We start from the raw sequence: 20055 nt of genomic DNA, 5'->3' as shown, positions 1-20055 counted from the left end.
CTGGAAATCGTGCTATACTGAAAAGCTTAGCAAGAAAAGAATCCGCGGGAACAGTTTTAATGGAAAATGATATTCCATTAAACATCACAGTCGTTGCTTTTCTTTTTAATTAGCTGGGAGCTATCATATCTTACACATCCACACTAATGAGGATAGTGCCAAAGTTACGCGATTGTAAAATTATTTGCGGACAAAATGCCACGAACTTTTTCTTTGGCCCTTCTCTTCGATATAAGCATATTAAAAATATGAATATTTGCGATTTTGGAGAATTGGAAATACATTATATACATTATAGCATATTCTCGATAATCAGAAATCGTAAACAAACAAAAAAAAATGAGCTCTAGATGAGTACCTTGGGTTAGCTGTGTCCTGTCGCACACAAATAAATATATATATTTACATGTATCCATAGGCGAATCATTAAAAGAATTTACATAGCTACATATATTTGCAAATACGTATTTGATTATACAAATATGAAGAAATGGTTGGTTGTACGTGAACCGATTTTAATGACATTTTCATTTTGTGTTAACATTCGCAACAAATGTGAGCATATCTAAGTTTGTGTTGGCGCGTGTATGTGTGCGTGTGTGTACTAAAATAAGAAAAAAAATTTGCATGTGTAACTTATGTGACAAAGACACGCGAAATTATTGTTTATTGATTGTTTTTTGCATTGAAACGTTTAACGGCTCATTTCAAAAGCTAACAACCACAAGTTTTTTACCCTTTCTATTTCTCACCCTCTCTCTCTCTCTCGCTCTCTCTTTCTTTCTTTCTTTCTTTTATTCTTTTTTCTTTCTCTTTCTCGCTCTCTCTCTCTCTCTCTCTCTCTCTCTCTTTCTCTTTCTCTCTCTCTATCTTAATATCGGTCTTCTTTCCATTCTCCCTCCCTCTCTCTTATCAACAAACTGTCTCTGTGTATCTGTACGTCTGTCACTAATATTTTCTATTGTTTAGTAATATAGAATTTTATATATATAATCATATTTCAGGTGTTATAAAATCTGAGTATGTTATAATGAAATAACTGCACAAACAATAGACAAAAGCCCGCAACAATAGCAATAACAATAACAACAACCATCGAAACTACAATCTTTTTATAACAAAATTGAATCTATTGCTTACATGTCATTGAAAACACGAAATATACATGTATATGTGCGTGTGTTTTTGTATTTATTTAAGCTACTATCACTAAGCAAAATAATATATTTTCTCAATTTTCGTATGAAGGAAAAATGCTTCGAATTACAAAACTGCTGTACCGTCTGTCCTTCTCTCTATGTATTTTTTAATATAAGCAGCAAGAGCTCATCAATATATGTTATGGAATAAAATATTTTTAATAAAATTAACATAAGGGTAAAAATCAACAACAATAACAATCACCCATGTTTATGATCATATTAAAGTTATTATATGATTTCTTCTTACATACATCCACATGCATGCATGTATTACAAAACAAATACAAGACAAGACAATATTAAGAAAGCCGTGATTTTATTATTTGTTTACGTCATATGTGTATATGTGTGTGTGTGTGTATATATATTTATGTATATGCATGTATACGTTGATAGGCATGAGTATGTTTGCAATATGAATATAAGCGAATATGAGCTGAAAGGTGAACACAGGAAGTTTTTAAACAATTTTCGGAGTTTGTTGATGAAAATATGATAATTGGCAAATTTGACAAGGGAAAGTTCTTGGGTGCAGTTATTAGACGAACTGAACTGTGAACGAAATTTTTGGGGAGCGGAGGGGAGGACGAATTATTTTATCGTAAAGAATTTTCGAATCAAAAAGTAAACTTTTTAACAAGAATAAAACGTATTACACAGCGACACATGTGCATATTTTCGGTCTGCGTGCGTGCGTGTGCCTCTCTCTCTCTCTCTCTCTCTCTCTCTCTCTCTCTCTCTCTCGGTCTCTGTGTGAATGAGTACGTAGTTTGGTGGTATTGAAGAAAGACAAAGTTTTCTTCAGTAAATTTTTTAATGACAACACCAATCAGATAGACCTCCAAACACATAAACACATACACACATACACACGCATACAAATAAATATTTTCTATATGTAACCAGCCAACCAACTTTTATTTATTTATATTTCACGTGTATGTTCAAGTGATTAAACTGAAAATTTCATAAAAACTTTCTCGATCTCAGACGAAACAAAATATGACAACTTAGAATATATAATTATTTATTATTAGACGTTAATCGATACTTTCCTCCTTTCTCTACCTTATGCTTTAGATTGACGCCCTTTTCGATGAAGTTAAGCGGTTAAGAGCAATAGAACAAACGCATTTGTTACAAATTCGCAGACTTGAAGAGCATTTAGAAGCTAAGCGTCAACATATAATGCGGTTGGAGAACCATTTGGATAAACAAGAAAAACTTTATCCTCTAATCGAAGTTAGTTCGCCATCTGAGTCCGATTCGCAGATACTGCAAATGAAAAATGTGTCAAATGCAAAGGAAACGAATGCGGATGACCCCAAAGAAATTTTTCATACGGAAAAAAATGTAGAAACTCTCGACGACGATCAAAACGAAGATGACGAATGCACTAAATTGACTGAGAATATCAGTGAAATCGATATCAAAAAGGAAACGCAGTAAGTAAAGTGTTTGAAGCGATGACCTTTTCTCTCCAAAATTAAATTTAAAAGTTAACAATAATTATTTATTCGTACAACGTTTCTTCTCTTCTTCATTTTGAAATGCTGGCGGTTGCATTTACGCAGAAGTCCATTAAGCTTAGACGCTATAAGCCAACAAAACGCGATTGCTGCCGCGGCCGCTGCAGCTGCAGCTTGCAATAATGATCCGAATAAATTCCAAGAATTATTAATGGAAAGAACCAAAGCATTAGTGGCTGCTGAGACCCTAAAGAGTTCTGATGGTAAGCTTATGGCCGTATGTTCATTTATGCCATCATTTTTTTCCTTTAATTATTTTTCCCGCGCTATTTTTACAATTATCGATAAACCAAAAGCGAAATATTATTCATAGCTTATGGCTGTCGTTGTTGTTGACTTTATTGGTGTGGTTCAGTTTTCCCTTTTAATAAATATCATAAATATTTGTTTATGAACACAAATACATGCACACTTTTCTGCACACGCAAACGGGCTGGTATCAAAGTGGCGCGCGCCAGTACTTTCCTAACTTAACTTCTTATAAAGCAATCTTATCTTAAAAAAAAGACAAAAAACACAATAAATCGAAAAAAAAAAAAAAACAGAACAACACAAAAGAAACAGAAGAAAAATGACTGCATGAGTATATTACTTATCACATATCGCTGCTAATCGAAATTAAAATTGTTTATTACTATTGTATGATGATTGGCAACAAACGTATTTATCAGTTCTTTTCTGTGTTGTACTACATTTTTCCATATGTATATATATGTATATATATATATATATATATATATATATATATATATATATTCCATAATCGTTGCGTTGACTTGCTCATTTCCTTCAAACAAATAAATCAACAAATAAACAAACAAACAAACATACAAACCCAAATTGGTGTTTTTGTGCTCGTTTGCTTCACAGAAATCGCAACCGATCGTATTGTTCAAGACATAGCTAAGCCCGGCGATGACGTTGAGCAACATGTAGAAGCGACTAAAGTACCGAAAATCGAAGTAGATCTAGACGAAAGCGCGAAAAATATTGAAAACACCGGGAGCTTAACCAAACAGTTAGAATCTTTTACAAATGTGCCAAGATCGATGAAAGAGACGTGTTTATTAAAATCAGACGTTGAGAAGCCATCTTCGACAGAGAATGACGAGCTTTCCTCAGCCAATTTTAAAGAGAACGTTGAACGTTTCGGTTCATTGCTAGGAGAAGAATTGGTTAATTCTTATTGGAGAAGAAGTTTTGATATAACCCTCAATGCCAACGCGTCGAAATCCTTATATACAAATGTTGCCAATATTACTCAGCATCAGCATCAACATCAGAATCAACATCATCATCAACCTCAGCATCAACAACAACAGAATATACTGTTGCAACAAGCCGTCCATCAGCATAATCAACTGCAGCAACAACAGCATCGTAGTCATCATCATCAGCATCAACAACAGCAACAGCAATTGCTAACACATCACCAATTGCAGCAACAACAACAACAGCAGCAGCAACAACAGCCGCAGCAAGGGCATTCGTCCACTGCACTGCTTAGTCAATTAGTTAATTCCACTTTTGCACAACAAACCAGTACTCAAACGAATTCTTCCATTCTTCGTTCAACAGATACTTTACAGCATATGCCGCCAAACCATCAATTGCCATCGCACATAACCGATCATCATGAAAAAATTGGTCTCAATCAACAAGATTCAATGTCAGCATCCAGCGCCAGTACGCCAAATCTGCAAGATCAACGGTCTAACGATGAGCACGGCCTATCGTTAAACGGATCTCATAAGTCGCTCGACGATAACAATAGCAACCTATGCGCCACACCTACAAATCCTATAGGACCTCATCACCTTCCACACAGCTTCCTGCCCGGTCTACCATTCCAATTTCAAGATCGAGGACACTTTCGTTTCGCCGATGAACTGCAACTGCCGCCTGGTACGTCAATGGCTGGCCGTTTAGGAGAATCCCTCATACCCAAAGGCGATCCGATGGAGGCTAAATTACAAGAAATGCTTCGCTACAATATGGATAAATATGCAAATCAAAACCTCGACACTATGCACATCTCACGGCGTGTCAGGGAGCTGCTATCAGTTCACAACATCGGTCAACGCATATTTGCCAAATACATCTTAGGCTTATCGCAGGGTACCGTATCCGAGTTGCTGTCGAAACCCAAGCCATGGGAAAAGCTCACCGAGAAGGGACGTGACAGCTATCGCAAAATGCATGCCTGGTCATGCGATGATAATGCCGTTATGCTACTCAAATCGTTAATACCCAAGAAAGGTAAGCTAAATATGATAATATTTGTTTCAATATTTGTTTCGAGTTTTCCACTCAAGCATTTTTTTTTTTTGCCTTTTTTAATTGCCGAAGCGAAACAAAATCAAATTTTCATGAATGTAACCAAATATTGAACTCGATGTACTTGATGGTATTAAATTTTGAAAAATCTTAATTCTTCGCCTCGTTGATCTTGTTGCGCACATTTCTGGCCCTTAGGTTCCCCTCATTTTTTTTTTTTTTTTTGATAAGAATAATCCCCTCTGCCAAGGAGCATGAAGTGTAAAAAGGATTAAAGTGTATCCTTTAAGTATGGAAGAAATCGAAGTGTAATTTTAAAATTTCTAGAGAGCCCTGTATTTTTATTCCTTTGTTTTTTTTTTTCTTCTAATTTAAAATGTTGCAAATATTTTTCCATTATTTAAAAAAGTCTTGTGACGGCGCACCGCCGTCAACCATCACTGAGCTCTCCATCACCGCATCACATAGGTATGCAAGTTACAATCTAGGTTCGCAAAGACAAACGTTTTATTTGCACGCACTTATAAACACAGCGCATTGTGAATACAGGAAACCATGCATAGCATGCATACGCGTATGTTGATGAAAAAAAAATTTAATAAAATAAAACAGTCAGCGAGATAGGGAGAAGTATGAACGCAAACAATGGGTTAATAATAAAAGTTAATATTTACATTTTTATTTATGTATAATCGAAGCAATTTACATAGAAACAGACGAAACGAGCACAATTAAAACTAATTCTGTCTAATGTAAAAAAAATAAATAAATAAATAAATAAATAAATAAAAAAGCAAAATGAAAAACAGTTTTGAAAAAGAGAATAAAATAAAACAAAAAGCAGGCGATTTTCCATCGACTGAAATTGGATCAATTTGAAAATACTGAACCAATTAACATGAAAGTAATTAAAAATGTTAATATTACCGTTAATTAAAGAAACAAACGCGCAAATTTGTAAAAATTGATATCTGTCTACACGCCAGAAAAAAATTTCATTTACTCAATAATTAAATCAAACTTATACCAAACAAAACTAAACTAAACCGAGCAGAAAAAATGCCTTCACATACTAGCGATGGCCAAATTTTTTTTATATATATTTTTTTTTCATATTATTTTTATTTATTTTATATATATATATATATATATATATATGAAAAGTGAACCAAAATAGCCCGCATGCATATCTAAAAGTCTGTCTGCCTGTTTCTTATATGTCTGTCTATTCAGCTAACTATTATACTCATTGTACATTATTATGTTCTTCTTCTCTCTATACTCGATATTATATAGAAATCAAAAATAATTTACAAAAAAACACTTGAAATTATACGAATCAACATAGAAACAATGATAGCAACAACAAACAAATATCTTGATGTCGATTTTTGGCAAAGATCCAGTTTATAGATAATAACGTTACAATAACAACACTAACAACAACAATAATAACAACAATAATAATAATAGCAACAACAACAAAAGTAAAAAACAAGAACAGCAGCAACAATAATAATAAGAATAATAATAACAACAAAAATGTCACAGATATATTCGCATACAAGTGCGCGTATGTCAGCGTACTTGCACAAATTGCATCCATACGACGCATATACGTATACGATGCGATACAAGTTTGACGCGTATGTTGTTGCATTTACACTTAAAAATTAAATAAAAATTTTGTTTAAAAAAAAAACAAGAAGAAGAAAAAGACGAAGACATAGACGAAGACGAAAAAGAAAAGGAAATCATCTCATCATCAGCACCCATAAATACTTGTAGACATTTAAATACATGTCTGAGTCGTTTTTCATCAAACTGTCCTTTCATAAATAAAGAGTTTTAAGAAATTGACGGCCAAGTCATTAAAATGTTTACTACGTTCAATAAAAATTGTTGTTTAACGTTCTGTTCGTTCCATTGCCTCTTGAATATGAAATCAATTTCAAGTAAATATTCATAATTTTTGTTAAAATTATGAGCAAAATGTTAATACCGTTCTACACCATTTATAGATTCAGAGCGCGGAGAGAGGGATTTTGAGTTGTAATCTCTCTAACAATGCTTAACAAGACTTATACAATTAAAAATTTCTACAATGGCAAGTGGTGGCATTTTGTTATAAAACATAAAATAAAAGCAACGCTAGGGCGGAAGGATTTATTATAATACAATTTACAACAACAGCAATAGCAACAGCAACAGCAACAACAACAGCAACGGCAACGGCAACGGCAACGGCAACATTTTCCTTTAAAAGGCAAAAATTTCTTGGTTGACCAACATAAATAAGGAATGATGAGATGATGAGATGACAAAAAGATGAGAGAATGAGACCCTGAGAAGCATTAAAACAACAGATCAAAATAGAAAATAAAAACACCGGCATGTGACGTTGTTTATTGTTATACTTTATGCTTTTATACCCACTTACCTCTTCTCTATGTACAAATTTATACTCGTATTTTAACCTTTTTCTCATTTTAAAGTATTTACAAAGGCTTACTTATACAAAGCCATGCATCAATACATGTATGCATAGTGGTTTGAACTTTGGCAAACGACTAATGGTTCAGGCGAATGCTTGTCATTAAAACACAGCGAAAGAGAAAGAGAAAGAGAGAGAGAGAGAGAGAGAGAGAGAGAGAGAAAGAATGAGATCGTCAAACACGGGACATTTTTGTTATACATATGGTTGGGTTTTATGGTTACGGGATAAGAGATGCACAGCATGCGTGCGTGTAAGCGTGTGCGTATACATATATGTATATATATATATATATATATATATATATACGTTTGCATGAAAGGGCATTCAAGTTAAAAGTGAAAGCTGCTAATAATTTGCTAATGGTAAAAAACAAAGTGACATGTGTTGGCCGCCTTTCGATAGACCAGCGTTTCTTTACTACTATTATAATTAAAAAAAAAAAAGAAAAAAATAACAAAACAAAAGAAAAAAAGTTCTATATATTTATGAAAATATAAAAACGAATCTCGAATATAAAACTGTTCTTGCAATCTCCCAAAAATCGAACGAAGACAACTTGATACAAACGGGTATCAAGCAAAATGAGGAAAAATATAAAAAAAAAAGCAAAAACAGTTAAATGCAAATCGCTGTGCAAGCACTCGCTTTTCAAAGCAAATATAATTTTTGTTAACTTGTGTGTACAAGATTTACAACAACAAAACAAAAAAACCGCAGCAGCAGCAGCAGCAGCAAAAAAAATTTAAAAAAAAAAGAAAAAAAAAAATCAATACCTAACAATAACTTTAACAAACAGTCAACATTAACGCCCTTTGAAGTTTCTACAGAAAAATATAAAACACAATGAATCAAACAAACCGAACAAGAGTTGTTGGTAACTTTTTTAAAAAAATTTTTATAACGACAAGCGAACATCTAGAGACTTTAAGCGTCAACGATTTTATAATAGCAATTGTTAGAAAATATAGAAAAAGGGGTGGACCGACCGCGTAAAAAAATAAAATAATAAATAAATCATAAAATTTAACTCCACTTTAGTTAAAATTCTCCAACATCAAACAGAATGTAATTTTAATTGATTAATAACAATAACAACAATGAGCAGCGCGTTTAAATACCAGCAAGCATAAGCAATAAGTTTCGAAGTAATCTATCTCGTAAAGAAAGTTACATTCATTTTGCGGTGAATTTTTCATCGGTTACTCCTGCTGATTACCTCAAGCCAATGTATATAAATTTCTAAGCGTTTCATTAATTGTAGGCGAGTGTGGGTCTGGCAGTTCGGGCGGCAGCGTTTGTAGACGGATGCCGCTCAGTTTCAAATCTCGTTTATTTATGCTCATTAACTAAGTTTCAAATTGTTCTTCCCGAAATTTTCTATTCGAAAATTTTGCATTTCTAGGCGGTATGAAGAAGTTTACATTGATGGATGGGTGGAGGGACGAGATTGATATGCCGTCATTATCTCTATGCATATAAACGATTTTAGCATTCTATCTCAATTTTTAAGACGTCAATATTTCCCACATTACAAAACAACAACAGGCACAACAATAAAACGGACCTATGGACAGATGGGTTCAAATCGGCTCGTTACCTTACACTGTTCACACAAAAATATTTGAAAATTTCATTGAATTTTACAAATGAAAGAAGAAATATCTCATCTACTTGCTCACATCGTGCACGATTGTCGACATGAAAAAGAAATCTAGCCACTCGTCAAAACGCTTAAGTTATTGATCTTAAGCTGTTAAGTTATTGCGCGAATATAATGTTTACAAATTCAAATATATCGTAGTCATGATCTTTCTTTTAAGCCATACGCATACGTAGTTGTTTGTTTATTTGTGCAAATTAGAAAAATCAAAAAAAAAAAAAAAAAAAAAATCAAAAAATCAAAAAAAAAATAAAAAAAATAACAATAATAACAAAAAACGAACACGAACATAATAAATTGACGTTCATATAGGCTACGTTCCACGCACATTGTTGAAATGAAAAATTGAAAACTATCACCTAAGCACAGATATCGTACACAGTTATATGTATGTATACGCGATCGCATGTTGATGATGACACACTCTTGTATATGGATAATTGGGTGTATGTGTGTGAGTGTGACATAAAAACTAAAAAGATTTATTTGAATTATTTTTATTTATTTTTTTTTTTTTTCTAAAAATAGTTTTTCTATTATATATATCATCTAATAGTTTATTTGTGTTGTGTGTGACAAGAAAAAATAAAGGAGAGAACAAAGCCATCAAAATTTTTATAAAGTGTTGGAAAAGAAGACGTAGGAGGTGAGGTGTTCATACTGCGGAATCGTCCGTCATCTCATATAATTTCTCCCTGTCTCTCTCTCTCTCTCTCTCTCTCTCTCTCTCTCTCTCTCTCTCTCTTTCTTTCTTTCTCATAAATTCTCATGTCCAAATATCTGAACAATCTATTCTCGAGAATTAATTTATTAATTCAGTGCCAAAAACACAATTAACTATATTTTCCAATTCGATGTTTTCTTAATCAAAAAAAAAAAAATAAAAAAAAAATAAAATAAAATAAATTAATAAAAATGTTTCAATGAAGCAGAAATTTCAAAGGCGATGGAAATGAATTTTTTTCAAGCATTTCGTATTTAGGCGGTTTGTGTCGGGCGAAAGCATTACGAAATCAATCCTTTCGCATGCAATGCACACAATGCACTTATGCTGCTGTTCTGTTATTTTAAATATTGAACGTTCTGTACGCGTTTTCGTTATCGAGAATAATTAGTTTTCCAGAACGTTACCTTCATTTTGCGATTCACCTTAACAGCGTACGCGTCGCGTCGTTGATTGAACTTCTTCAGTTTGCCGGCATATGTTTACTGCTACTTTCAATTTCTTATCCCCGTTACCGTTGTTTTCATTATTGCGAACTCTTATTGCCTTCATATTGTCCTTATGCAAACAACATACAGATAATTTATTTCATTTTGAAGTGCAATTATGTTTCCCCCTGAAATTTCAATGAATTATGTGGTTTTTTCTAGGGTTTTGATAGGCATTTTGATTAGATTGCAAGTAAATTTATTCGCAGACAAGAAAGAAATCGTTGTCTTTAAAACTGAAGAAGGCTTCTTCAAATGCATGCATAAAAAATATGAAAAGAGAGAGAGAGGGAGAGGGAGAGGGAGAGTGAGTGATGAGAACGCGCTCAAAGACTTGCATTTACGTTTTTGTTTTTTTTTTTTTTTTTTTTTTTTTTTTTTTGTTTTCTTTGAAACATTTCCATATTTCCTTCTGTCGCTTATGTTAATCTAAGGTGCACTTAGAAATTGAAATGAATATTGAGACAAATTGGAATGCATTTCTAATATAAATTAAACTCATTTCCTATTCGAACACATGCGTACCTCTGCCGCTTCGTGTTCTTAAGGTTGTAAAGAAAATAAACACATACGTACATGTATGTGGCGTCTTGTGACAAGAGATGTCATTGTAAATGGATAGATGGCTTTGAAGCTATGGAGCAGGTGGCGTCATCCCACTGAAAATAAACATCGTCCATACCCACAGCAACAATTTTAGATAAAAAAAAGAAAGGAGAGGTTAATCAACGACTAATCGACTGTGACTGGCATTGTAACTGGAAAACTTATTCGGCTATGTCTCTCGGGTTTCGGAGGCTTCAGACGCGATAGCTTTGCTTGTTTGCTTACTTAGACGGAAGCACATAGGTTTCATCGCTCACGGTATTGGTTGCTTAAAAGATCCATGTTCTTGTTTTATCCTTATTTCAATCCTTGAACCAATGTTGAACGAATGTGTAACATATCCGAAAACTTCCTAATTTATGCTCATCATGCTGGCAATTGTTTGCCGATAGTTCGAAAATACGATCTTATGGAAAAATCATACCTTTGCTTCCAATTATAGGCAACACTCTCCGGCTAGTTTCCTGTTCACTTTTTAGCACTCTGCCCCTCTTAGACAAACCCTGTCGCGAATTTGTCTAAAATAAGAGCTAATCAGGATAGTGCGAAATGTACGGCCAGACCCTGACCTAGCGCCAAACAACCCAACCCAACCCATACAACACTGATTGCATAGTCTATTGATCAAATAATCTCATTGTTTCTGGGTAATTCACGTAAAATGTCTCCTTGTTAAGTTTCCCCAAAACATGTAAGCTCTTGTAAAGAATGGCTTTCTGGTGAACGATGTCCGAACGATGTTTCGATTAAAGATGATTTTCGTTGTGTGCGTGTGTGAAAGGTCATTTTCGTGCGAGCATAATTTTGAAGTCGACTCGATCTTAAGAGGCCGCAAACTTTATTTGTATGCAAAATAAGGACAAACACATCAAAACTACGCTCAGTGGCACGTAATCGATAGATTTTCGACACCCACCGACTGTCTTGCGACCTATCAAATTCACACGACACGACAAAACGACATAAGCTCAACATATGCAAACTGCACTACTGGCTACTTTATAATAATAAAAATAAGAAAATAGTTAATGTGTCAATGTGTGCCAATGATCCAATCATCAACACTTTAATGCATCTCTTTTTGTTGATGTGTTAGTTTATAAATTATTGTCGATTATATTCTCCGATTCTCTCGTTCTAAGAAGTTGTTTGATAGTACGCTTAGTTGGCACATTTCATTCCGATTTCGATGCATATACCGACTTAGTACCCATGTATTTAAAATAGAATGTTTTGTTTTCTTCTTCTTTTAATTTCTTTTCAATAAATTGTTTTCTTTGCGTTCCCTTTAAGAAAGCGTACAAGCAAAAAAGCACAAACTCATACTTAACTCAGTTTCTTGCCGCAGCTAACTGAGCGTGTAGTTTGCGGCTAAATTATTTACGCCCCCGAATATAGCGTGCATTTCTTAGTAGCGAATCAATCGTAAATTACATTTTCGCATTGATTGCCTACGGTGTAGTTAAAGTTTTTATAGTCTGACGAACTGAAAGTGACGTACGCAGATACTTAAAAAGAGGTGTTCGATTGAGTCAAAGGTAAACTATTAGGAGATAGATCATTCGAATCGCTCTGCGCTCTTCGATGCTCGCTCTGTGACATAATCCGTCGTCCGAACTAACTTACGTGAAATTAGAAACTACCGAATTATTTCTTGTGTTTTCTATTATAACACTATGGGGGAGTATGGTGTTCAGCAGGAATTCATTCTTTTATCTGCTTGTATTGCTTGATGCTGGACTGCTTGACTTTCACTTGACATCTTAAGCTTTTTGCTAACTGCAAGCTGCAATTTGTTGCTTTATATATTCCAAAGACAAAGTTTACCGTAAGATATCTAGTTTCAAATCCGCTACAGTCTCAGTAGCCCCCTGCGATACCAAACTGCAACTTTTTATTTTATTCTGCTTGATTCGTGCATCTATCTGCTAGTGAGTCTAATGAACGAAATCACTGACTCATACACTTTATTACATGTAATAAAGATCAATTTTGCTATCCGGGAACCAAGGCATTTGCTATTCATTATGCTGATTAAATCTGCGAAGGCCTTATTCAAACAATTTAAGTAATATGCCTTCTATTTGATTGCCTTTTTGGATCCAATATATATAGCGTTTAATGCCCGTCTGCTGCCAGAATATACATTTGTTAAGTAAGCATTTTCAAGTTCGATTCAATTTCGATTCGATGACGATAACGATAATATTGACGCACCAACATCCTCTTATTTATTTAACTTTCATTTTAGCAAAATGACATCATGCGCTGTAAAGGCGCTACATTGCATTGCAAACTTAATCAAAAATCAATTTATATTACGATCAATATGATTAGATTAGATTAGCACACACACGGGCAATTCGCTTGTGATAATTTAATATTCGGCCGGATCGTTCATAATCGATAAAGGATCATGTAGACGGTTTTCAATTAACGATCAACTATTCCACTTGCGAAGACAGTGTCCGTTCACTTATTTTCCAATTCTTCTTTTCTTCGCATTCACTAGCGTCATGTACAGCTAAGGCATCAATTTTATAAACTCATCGCAAACTGTTATAATACTGGACTTTTGAATATAATTTTCCATTGATTAAAAATTTTCAAGTTTTTCGATACGTTACTTTACGTAATTTAGTTTACTTTACACATTTTTACTCCTTGGAATGCGAAGAGAGGTGCCGTTGTAAGCATCTTTTTCGATTTCGTTCATTTACCAAGAGAATCAAGATAAATCGGGAATCATTATACACGCTTCCGTTAAAAATTAACAGGATAGCATAAAGATAACATCTTTGACGAGACCAGACCTGCTTGTAAAAATTAACGCATTAATACCGTTCACAGTATCAGAATTATGTAAAGGATCCCGAGATTTTCCGAGTCTTGATTTGTATGTTTTGATAACGACTGTACTATCCGTGCGGACATTTGACCTTCTTTCTCGCTGCTTTGTACTTGACTCTGGCAAAAAGCAGCGTTTTTACTTTCCGCTGATTTCTCCACATCACAGAACTACATATATACGATAGAATACGCGATATCCGATTTTTATAATTCTGGCCGAATTCATACTCAAACAAAATATACAGATTGATTAGTATCAGTTATATCTATATATAATTATCTATATAAAATATGTAGGGTGTTAAAGGTATATAGAATATGCTATAGGGTACACGCGCATGTTATAATGTGAAATGATTTGCCCTCTCAAGTCGATGTGATGGCAAATGTTTGAAAAATTGAGCTGAAACTGGCTTAAACACCTTCCCCGTTATTCATTATACGCTATTATTCCCAGTGATTTAATATATTAAAAGCTCCATCAATATTGAGAAGTGAAATAGGTAATGGGCGACTAAATAAAAGGAACGTTCAACTAGGCTCTTAGTCTTTGTGATAGAGTTTTTCTCAAAATAAAAATCAAAAAATCAAAAAAATCAAAAAAGAATATTTTAATGGAAATTCATAGCGTTGAAGGCAACGAATGAATGAATGCATGATTCTTTGCATTTAAATAAATATGTGTTCAAATGGATGTGCAAAAAACCACTAATTCGCTTTTGATGAGTTAGGTGTTTCTATGGATCCGTAACGCGTATATATATATATATGGCAAAGTGCATGCCCTCTATCAGTGAATCAACAGCGTATAAATCATATATTCTATTCAAAATGTGAATGCAAAGGATTGAAAAATTGTGAAAACGTGAAAGGAGGAAAAAAATGTATATGAATAAAAAACAAACATCCAAAAGCCATGAAATGATGCATTAATGGGCGTACAGGATTCAAAATAAAAACAATTTTTTTTCTTTTTGTTTTTCAATTTTCCAAAAGCAAGGTCACATTTGTTTTTGCAAACATCTCTCAAACTACTGCCCAATGACGACGATGATGCTGATGACGGTGACGATGACGATGATGATGATGATGATGATGATGATGATGATGATGATAATGATGATAATAATGATAATGAACGATTATATTGGCAATTGTGTTGGGGAGATTTTTATTAATATTTCTGTTTCATTTCAATTTATGCTTATCCATGCGAGCAAAATTCATGAAGATTGAATTAGCGCATTCTGAAAATTGAAAAACATCAAAACTGTTTGATGTTTAATCAGTAAAAAATATACAAAAAAAAAAAAATAAATAAATAAATAAAAATAAAAATTAAAAAAATAAAAAAAAAAGAGATATTTTTGAAAATTAAGTTTATTTAACAACTTCGTCTTTAAAGTCATTTGTGTAAAGGCATCGAAAAAAAAAAAAAAGAGAAACCAAAGAAGGAAATTAGACATTGCTTACCCAAGCAAAATCGCCTTATCCGCACTCGCCATCCGGATTAGGAATCTTTTATGATATTTGATCGAAAGAAAATTGAAATTTTATCAAGTTTTTGCGTGACCTTAAACTCGACATTTGTGACAGACACATTTGAAGCAAAAGAAATATCGTCAGACGTATTCCAGCATGTTTTTCAATTCTTACATTACTTGAGCCCTCGAATAAGCAAAAAAAAACTATTAGTAACATTGCCATTCGGCGACGGGCAGAAAGTCAAACGAACTTAGCTTAAACGATTCAAGCGTACCTCCAGGATTCTTGATGCGTATATATTTCAGGGGCAATCGCCGCCAGTCGAAGATATAAACTTTGCGGAGGTTATATATCTGCATCTTCGACCCCGCCATACCCCACTCACCCGTCTATACGGACAGTTTATCGCCCTAAAACTAATTCAAAACAAGAAAAAAACATCTGTTGCCGTAAAACTTCAATTCCTGGATTGAAAAATAAATTTCAGCAAAGAAGAAATGTTTATATTTATGATTAACAATTTGAGGCCATATACTGAATTGCACATTTATGATTTCTAAAGAAGCAGCAGAAAGGCAGGCAAACCGCTCAGTTTTGCTTGCTGTTCGAATAGACAGATATTTCTGTTAAAATCCAACCAACTCGCTATCAATAAATACTGTAAAATCGAATACCGAAAGCAACAAACATATTTAACCTTTTCATGCAAACAATAAGGATTGCATCATAAACAGTCCTCTTAATTTTACTTATGTGATTGTTTAAGGTTCGTTCGCTTTTATGAGATGATTGATTTTATATATTTCGTTTCGGGCTTTTTATGTGCGTTAATGTGATATTTATAGTATCAGCACTATCTGTCGCTCAAAAAATAAAAATAAAAAAATAAAAATAAAAATGAGACAAAAAACGAGTAAAAAAAGAAATGAAACAAAACATTAATTCAAGTTGTTTTTTTCCCTTTTTTTTTTTTTTATCATAATTTTTTATTTTAGATTCCGGCTTACCGCCGTACGGTGGCCGTGACGATAGTATGTCTGATGAGCGTATTGCTCATATATTAAATGAGGCTTCGTCGATGATGAAAAGTTCGGTATCTTCTGGTCTGCAGCATCAATTAAAAGATGAACAACAAAGACGTGTTCATGAAGATTCGCATAGCAATGAGGATTCCAAATCGCCACTCCAACCTTGCCCTTCGCCGTTCTTTAAAGAGCAAATCAAACAAACGCAAGACTCGTGTATTCAAAGTCAGAGCAACCCTCATATACGTCAAGAGGATGTGAATCCCGAGAAAATGGCTCGCCTTTATCAAGAGATAATGACTCGTGCTCCCCGAGAAGCTTTTCCCAGGTACGAAACATGTCTTTTCCATGAAAAACTCGTAACGTAGTATGCACACGGGTTTGCTAAACCTAATTATAGTTTTATGCTTAATCCTTTTTTTAGTGGTGGCTTACCCGCTGCCGCTGGTATGCCAGGTAATACGTTTAGTGGCTTAGCAGCTGATGAGAGTATGCGATTGGCTTTCGAGAGGGAAATGGTTAAATTACAGCAACAAGCACAACCCCCAAATTTTCCTAATTTTTCTAGCTTAATGGCTTTACAACAACAAATGCTGAATGGAGCGCAAGATCTGAGCTTAGGCAAAGAAACGGCAGTTAAAGAGCTTAAAACGAATGGACAACGCAACTCTTTTACTTCCTCACAAACTTCTTTAGAAAATTCTAGTGCAGTCGCCCAACAAAATACAACAAATGCCAAAGATAGCTCCACCCCGAGTGTGGAACGATTGTATCCCGGTATGTGCAAGTCCGATACAGGCAATAATACTCCTGCCTCACAACCTTCCGCCAATACACCAGCTCTGAATGCAAATTCAGCTGCCCCAAGTCCACTTAGCAACACCATTCTCCCGCCTGCAATGACATCGAACGACGATTTTTCTACTACTGCCAGTCCTCTACAACGTATGGCGTCCATAACCAACTCTTTAATCACACAACCGCCCGTACCACCGCATCATCCACAACCTCAACGTCCTACAAAAGCCGTGCTTCCACCCATAACGCAGCAACAATTTGATATGTTCAACAATCTTAATACCGAAGATATTGTTCGCCGTGTCAAAGAGGCTTTATCGCAATATTCGATTTCTCAACGTTTATTTGGAGAATCAGTGTTAGGCTTATCTCAGGGATCCGTTTCTGACCTCTTAGCTCGTCCTAAGCCGTGGCATATGCTTACGCAAAAAGGTAGAGAACCCTTTATACGTATGAAAATGTTTCTCGAAGACGAGAATGCGGTTCACAAGTTAGTTGCCAGTCAATATAAAATTGCACCTGAGAAACTTATGCGCACAGGTAACTACAGTGGAACACCTCAGATTCCTCAAGGTTTAGCTAATAAAATGCAGGGAACGCTACCTATGCAAAAAATGATTAACGATTTGAAACTACAAGAACCTACCCAGGCTCAACAGATCATGCAACAAATGCAAGCGGCTGCTGTTATGTCTGCTGCAATGCAACAACAACATCAAGCTCAACAAAGTCAGCATCAGGCTGTAGCTCAAGCCGCACAAGCTGTAGCCCAAGCAGCTCAACATCACCAAAGCATGCTGTTAACATCGCCAGGCCTGCCACCGCAACATGCTATTCCTTTACCAGCTGCCACCACAAATCCTAATTCTAGTGTTCCAACGACAGCATCAGGGCCCAGTGGAGAAAAGAAACCGATGATAATGCCGATACACTCACCACATACGCCAAATGCCATGCGAAACTTACATCAGCATATGTCACCAACAGTATATGAAATGGCTGCACTCACGCAAGACTTAGATACTCAAGTTATAACGACTAAAATTAAAGAAGCCTTACTCACCAACAATATTGGGCAAAAAATATTCGGAGAGGCGGTTCTCGGCCTTTCTCAGGGCTCTGTATCGGAATTATTGAGCAAACCCAAACCTTGGCATATGCTCTCAATTAAAGGTCGCGAGCCTTTTATACGTATGCAATTATGGCTGTCCGATGCCAATAATGTTGAACGTCTTCAAGTTCTAAAGAACGAGAGACGGGAAGCATCAAAACGCCGACGTTCCACGGGGCCCAATCAACAAGATAACAGTTCAGATACTTCAAGCAATGACACTAATGATTTTTATACTAGCAGCCCAGGTCCAGGCTCAGTTGGTAGTTCAGTTAGTGGCCCTACTCCAAATAAAAAGCAACGAGTTCTCTTCTCTGAAGAACAAAAGGAAGCATTACGTTTAGCTTTCGCTTTAGATCCATATCCAAATGTGGGAACAATTGAATTCCTAGCCAATGAGTTAGGCTTGGCGACACGCACCATTACCAATTGGTTTCACAACCATCGCATGCGTTTAAAGCAACAAGTGCCTCACGGCCCGCCGGGTGCCGAAAATCCGATACCTAGTCGAGAAAATACAAATTCAACACCATTTGATCCCGTCCAGTTTCGCATACTACTTCAGCAACGGCTACTTGAATTGCATAAGGAGCGCATGGGTCTAACTGGCACTAATCCTTTGCCTTACCCGCCCTATTTTGCAGCAGCAGCACTACTTAGTCGCAGCCTTGCCGGTATACCTAACGCCACGCCAGCTGTCCCAGGTATAGCCGGCGAAAGTGAAATTCATGCTCTAAATCAAGCTTTTAAAGAGCAAATGTCCGGTTTAGATCTAAGTATGAGTTCACTCAAAAGAGAACGAACCGATGACTTCGAGGATGATCTGGAAGAAGGGCATTTAAGCGAAAACGACAACGACTCCCTAGACGAGGATGATAAGTCGGGCGACTATAAAGACACACCTCGTTCAAGCATTAGTAGTAGTGATCGATTCTTTGGCGCTAATATGCGCTCTAACAAACGAAAACGCGCAGCACCTCAATGGGTTAATCCAGCAGCCGTTGGACTTAATGCTACACCCACCACAGAGAGCAGCGATCGACTTATTAACGGAGTTTGCATAATGCAAAGCAATCAACGCACTGAACCTATTTCAGATCAAAACGAAGAAGAAATTCATAAAACTCAAACCTCAGAAGACCAAGAAATCGTTCATTCCGATATAATGGAACCTGAAGTAGTGATAAAACAGGAGAAAGCGGATTGCGAAAGTGACTCGGAGCAAAACTCTGCCTTAACAAAAAGCAAAGAAGATAAAATCAAAGTAATGCAAGAGGAGAAACTACGAATGGTACGTGTAAGTCGCTTAAGTAACGAAGAGGAACAGATCAGTACTGCGTCAACCTGGAACTATTAAAAGGAGGAAAGATAATAAAAAGCATTAAAGCAACGCCAACGCCAGTGAAATACAATAAATGGGATTAACAAGTAGCCTAACGAGTGAGAAATAAATGTGCAATCTTTTAAACAGTGAGGTTCTTTAGTAAAATATATAAAATGTGATTGACTTTCTTGTGTTTTCTTATGAAAAATTTGTGTAAATAATAGTTTATTAAGCAAGCAAAGGAAAAACAAACACATATAGAAAAGCAAAATAATGCATGCAAAAAAAGTTCATCATGTAAAAAGTATTAAAATTTCTTCTTATTTCTTTTTTCTTTTTTTTTTTTTTTTTAAAAACAAGACTGTAATCTTTAAGTTTATTGCTTCGATTTCATTAAGAAGGAAGCTAATGTGTGTGTGTATATAAATAAGTGAGAGTGTCAAATGAATTGAGTTTACAGGCTATGGGGGCGATTGTGT

The 20055-nt window shown here is 35.2% G+C and overlaps 1 protein-coding gene across 4 annotated transcripts in view; it reads left to right on the top strand.

Annotated features, from left to right (window-relative positions):
* The window catches only part of LOC119641226 (homeobox protein cut), a 98973-nt gene extending 79167 nt beyond the window's left edge, over nucleotides 1-19806 (top strand). For 2 of the 4 annotated variants that reach the window (XM_038039799.1, XM_038039790.1), the window contains exons 4-8: nucleotides 2283-2647; nucleotides 2777-2934; nucleotides 3602-4990; nucleotides 16314-16671; nucleotides 16744-19806. In XM_038039799.1, coding sequence (XP_037895727.1) covers nucleotides 2283-2647; nucleotides 2777-2934; nucleotides 3602-4990; nucleotides 16314-16671; nucleotides 16744-19609 — 5136 coding nt within the window. In that variant the 3' untranslated portion in view covers nucleotides 19610-19806. The remainder of the gene's footprint in view (nucleotides 1-2282; nucleotides 2648-2776; nucleotides 2935-3601; nucleotides 4991-16313; nucleotides 16672-16743) is intronic. The other 2 variants (XM_038039816.1, XM_038039808.1) reach the window with 2 other exon arrangements.
* The last annotated feature ends 249 nt before the right edge of the window (nucleotides 19807-20055 follow it).

Source organism: Glossina fuscipes, unplaced genomic scaffold (genome assembly GCF_014805625.2).
Source record: "Glossina fuscipes isolate IAEA_lab_2018 unplaced genomic scaffold, Yale_Gfus_2 0, whole genome shotgun sequence".
Classification (NCBI taxonomy): Eukaryota; Metazoa; Arthropoda; class Insecta; order Diptera; family Glossinidae; genus Glossina; species Glossina fuscipes.
Note: the sequence above shows the minus strand (reverse complement) of the source record. Positions and strands in the feature narration are given on the sequence as shown.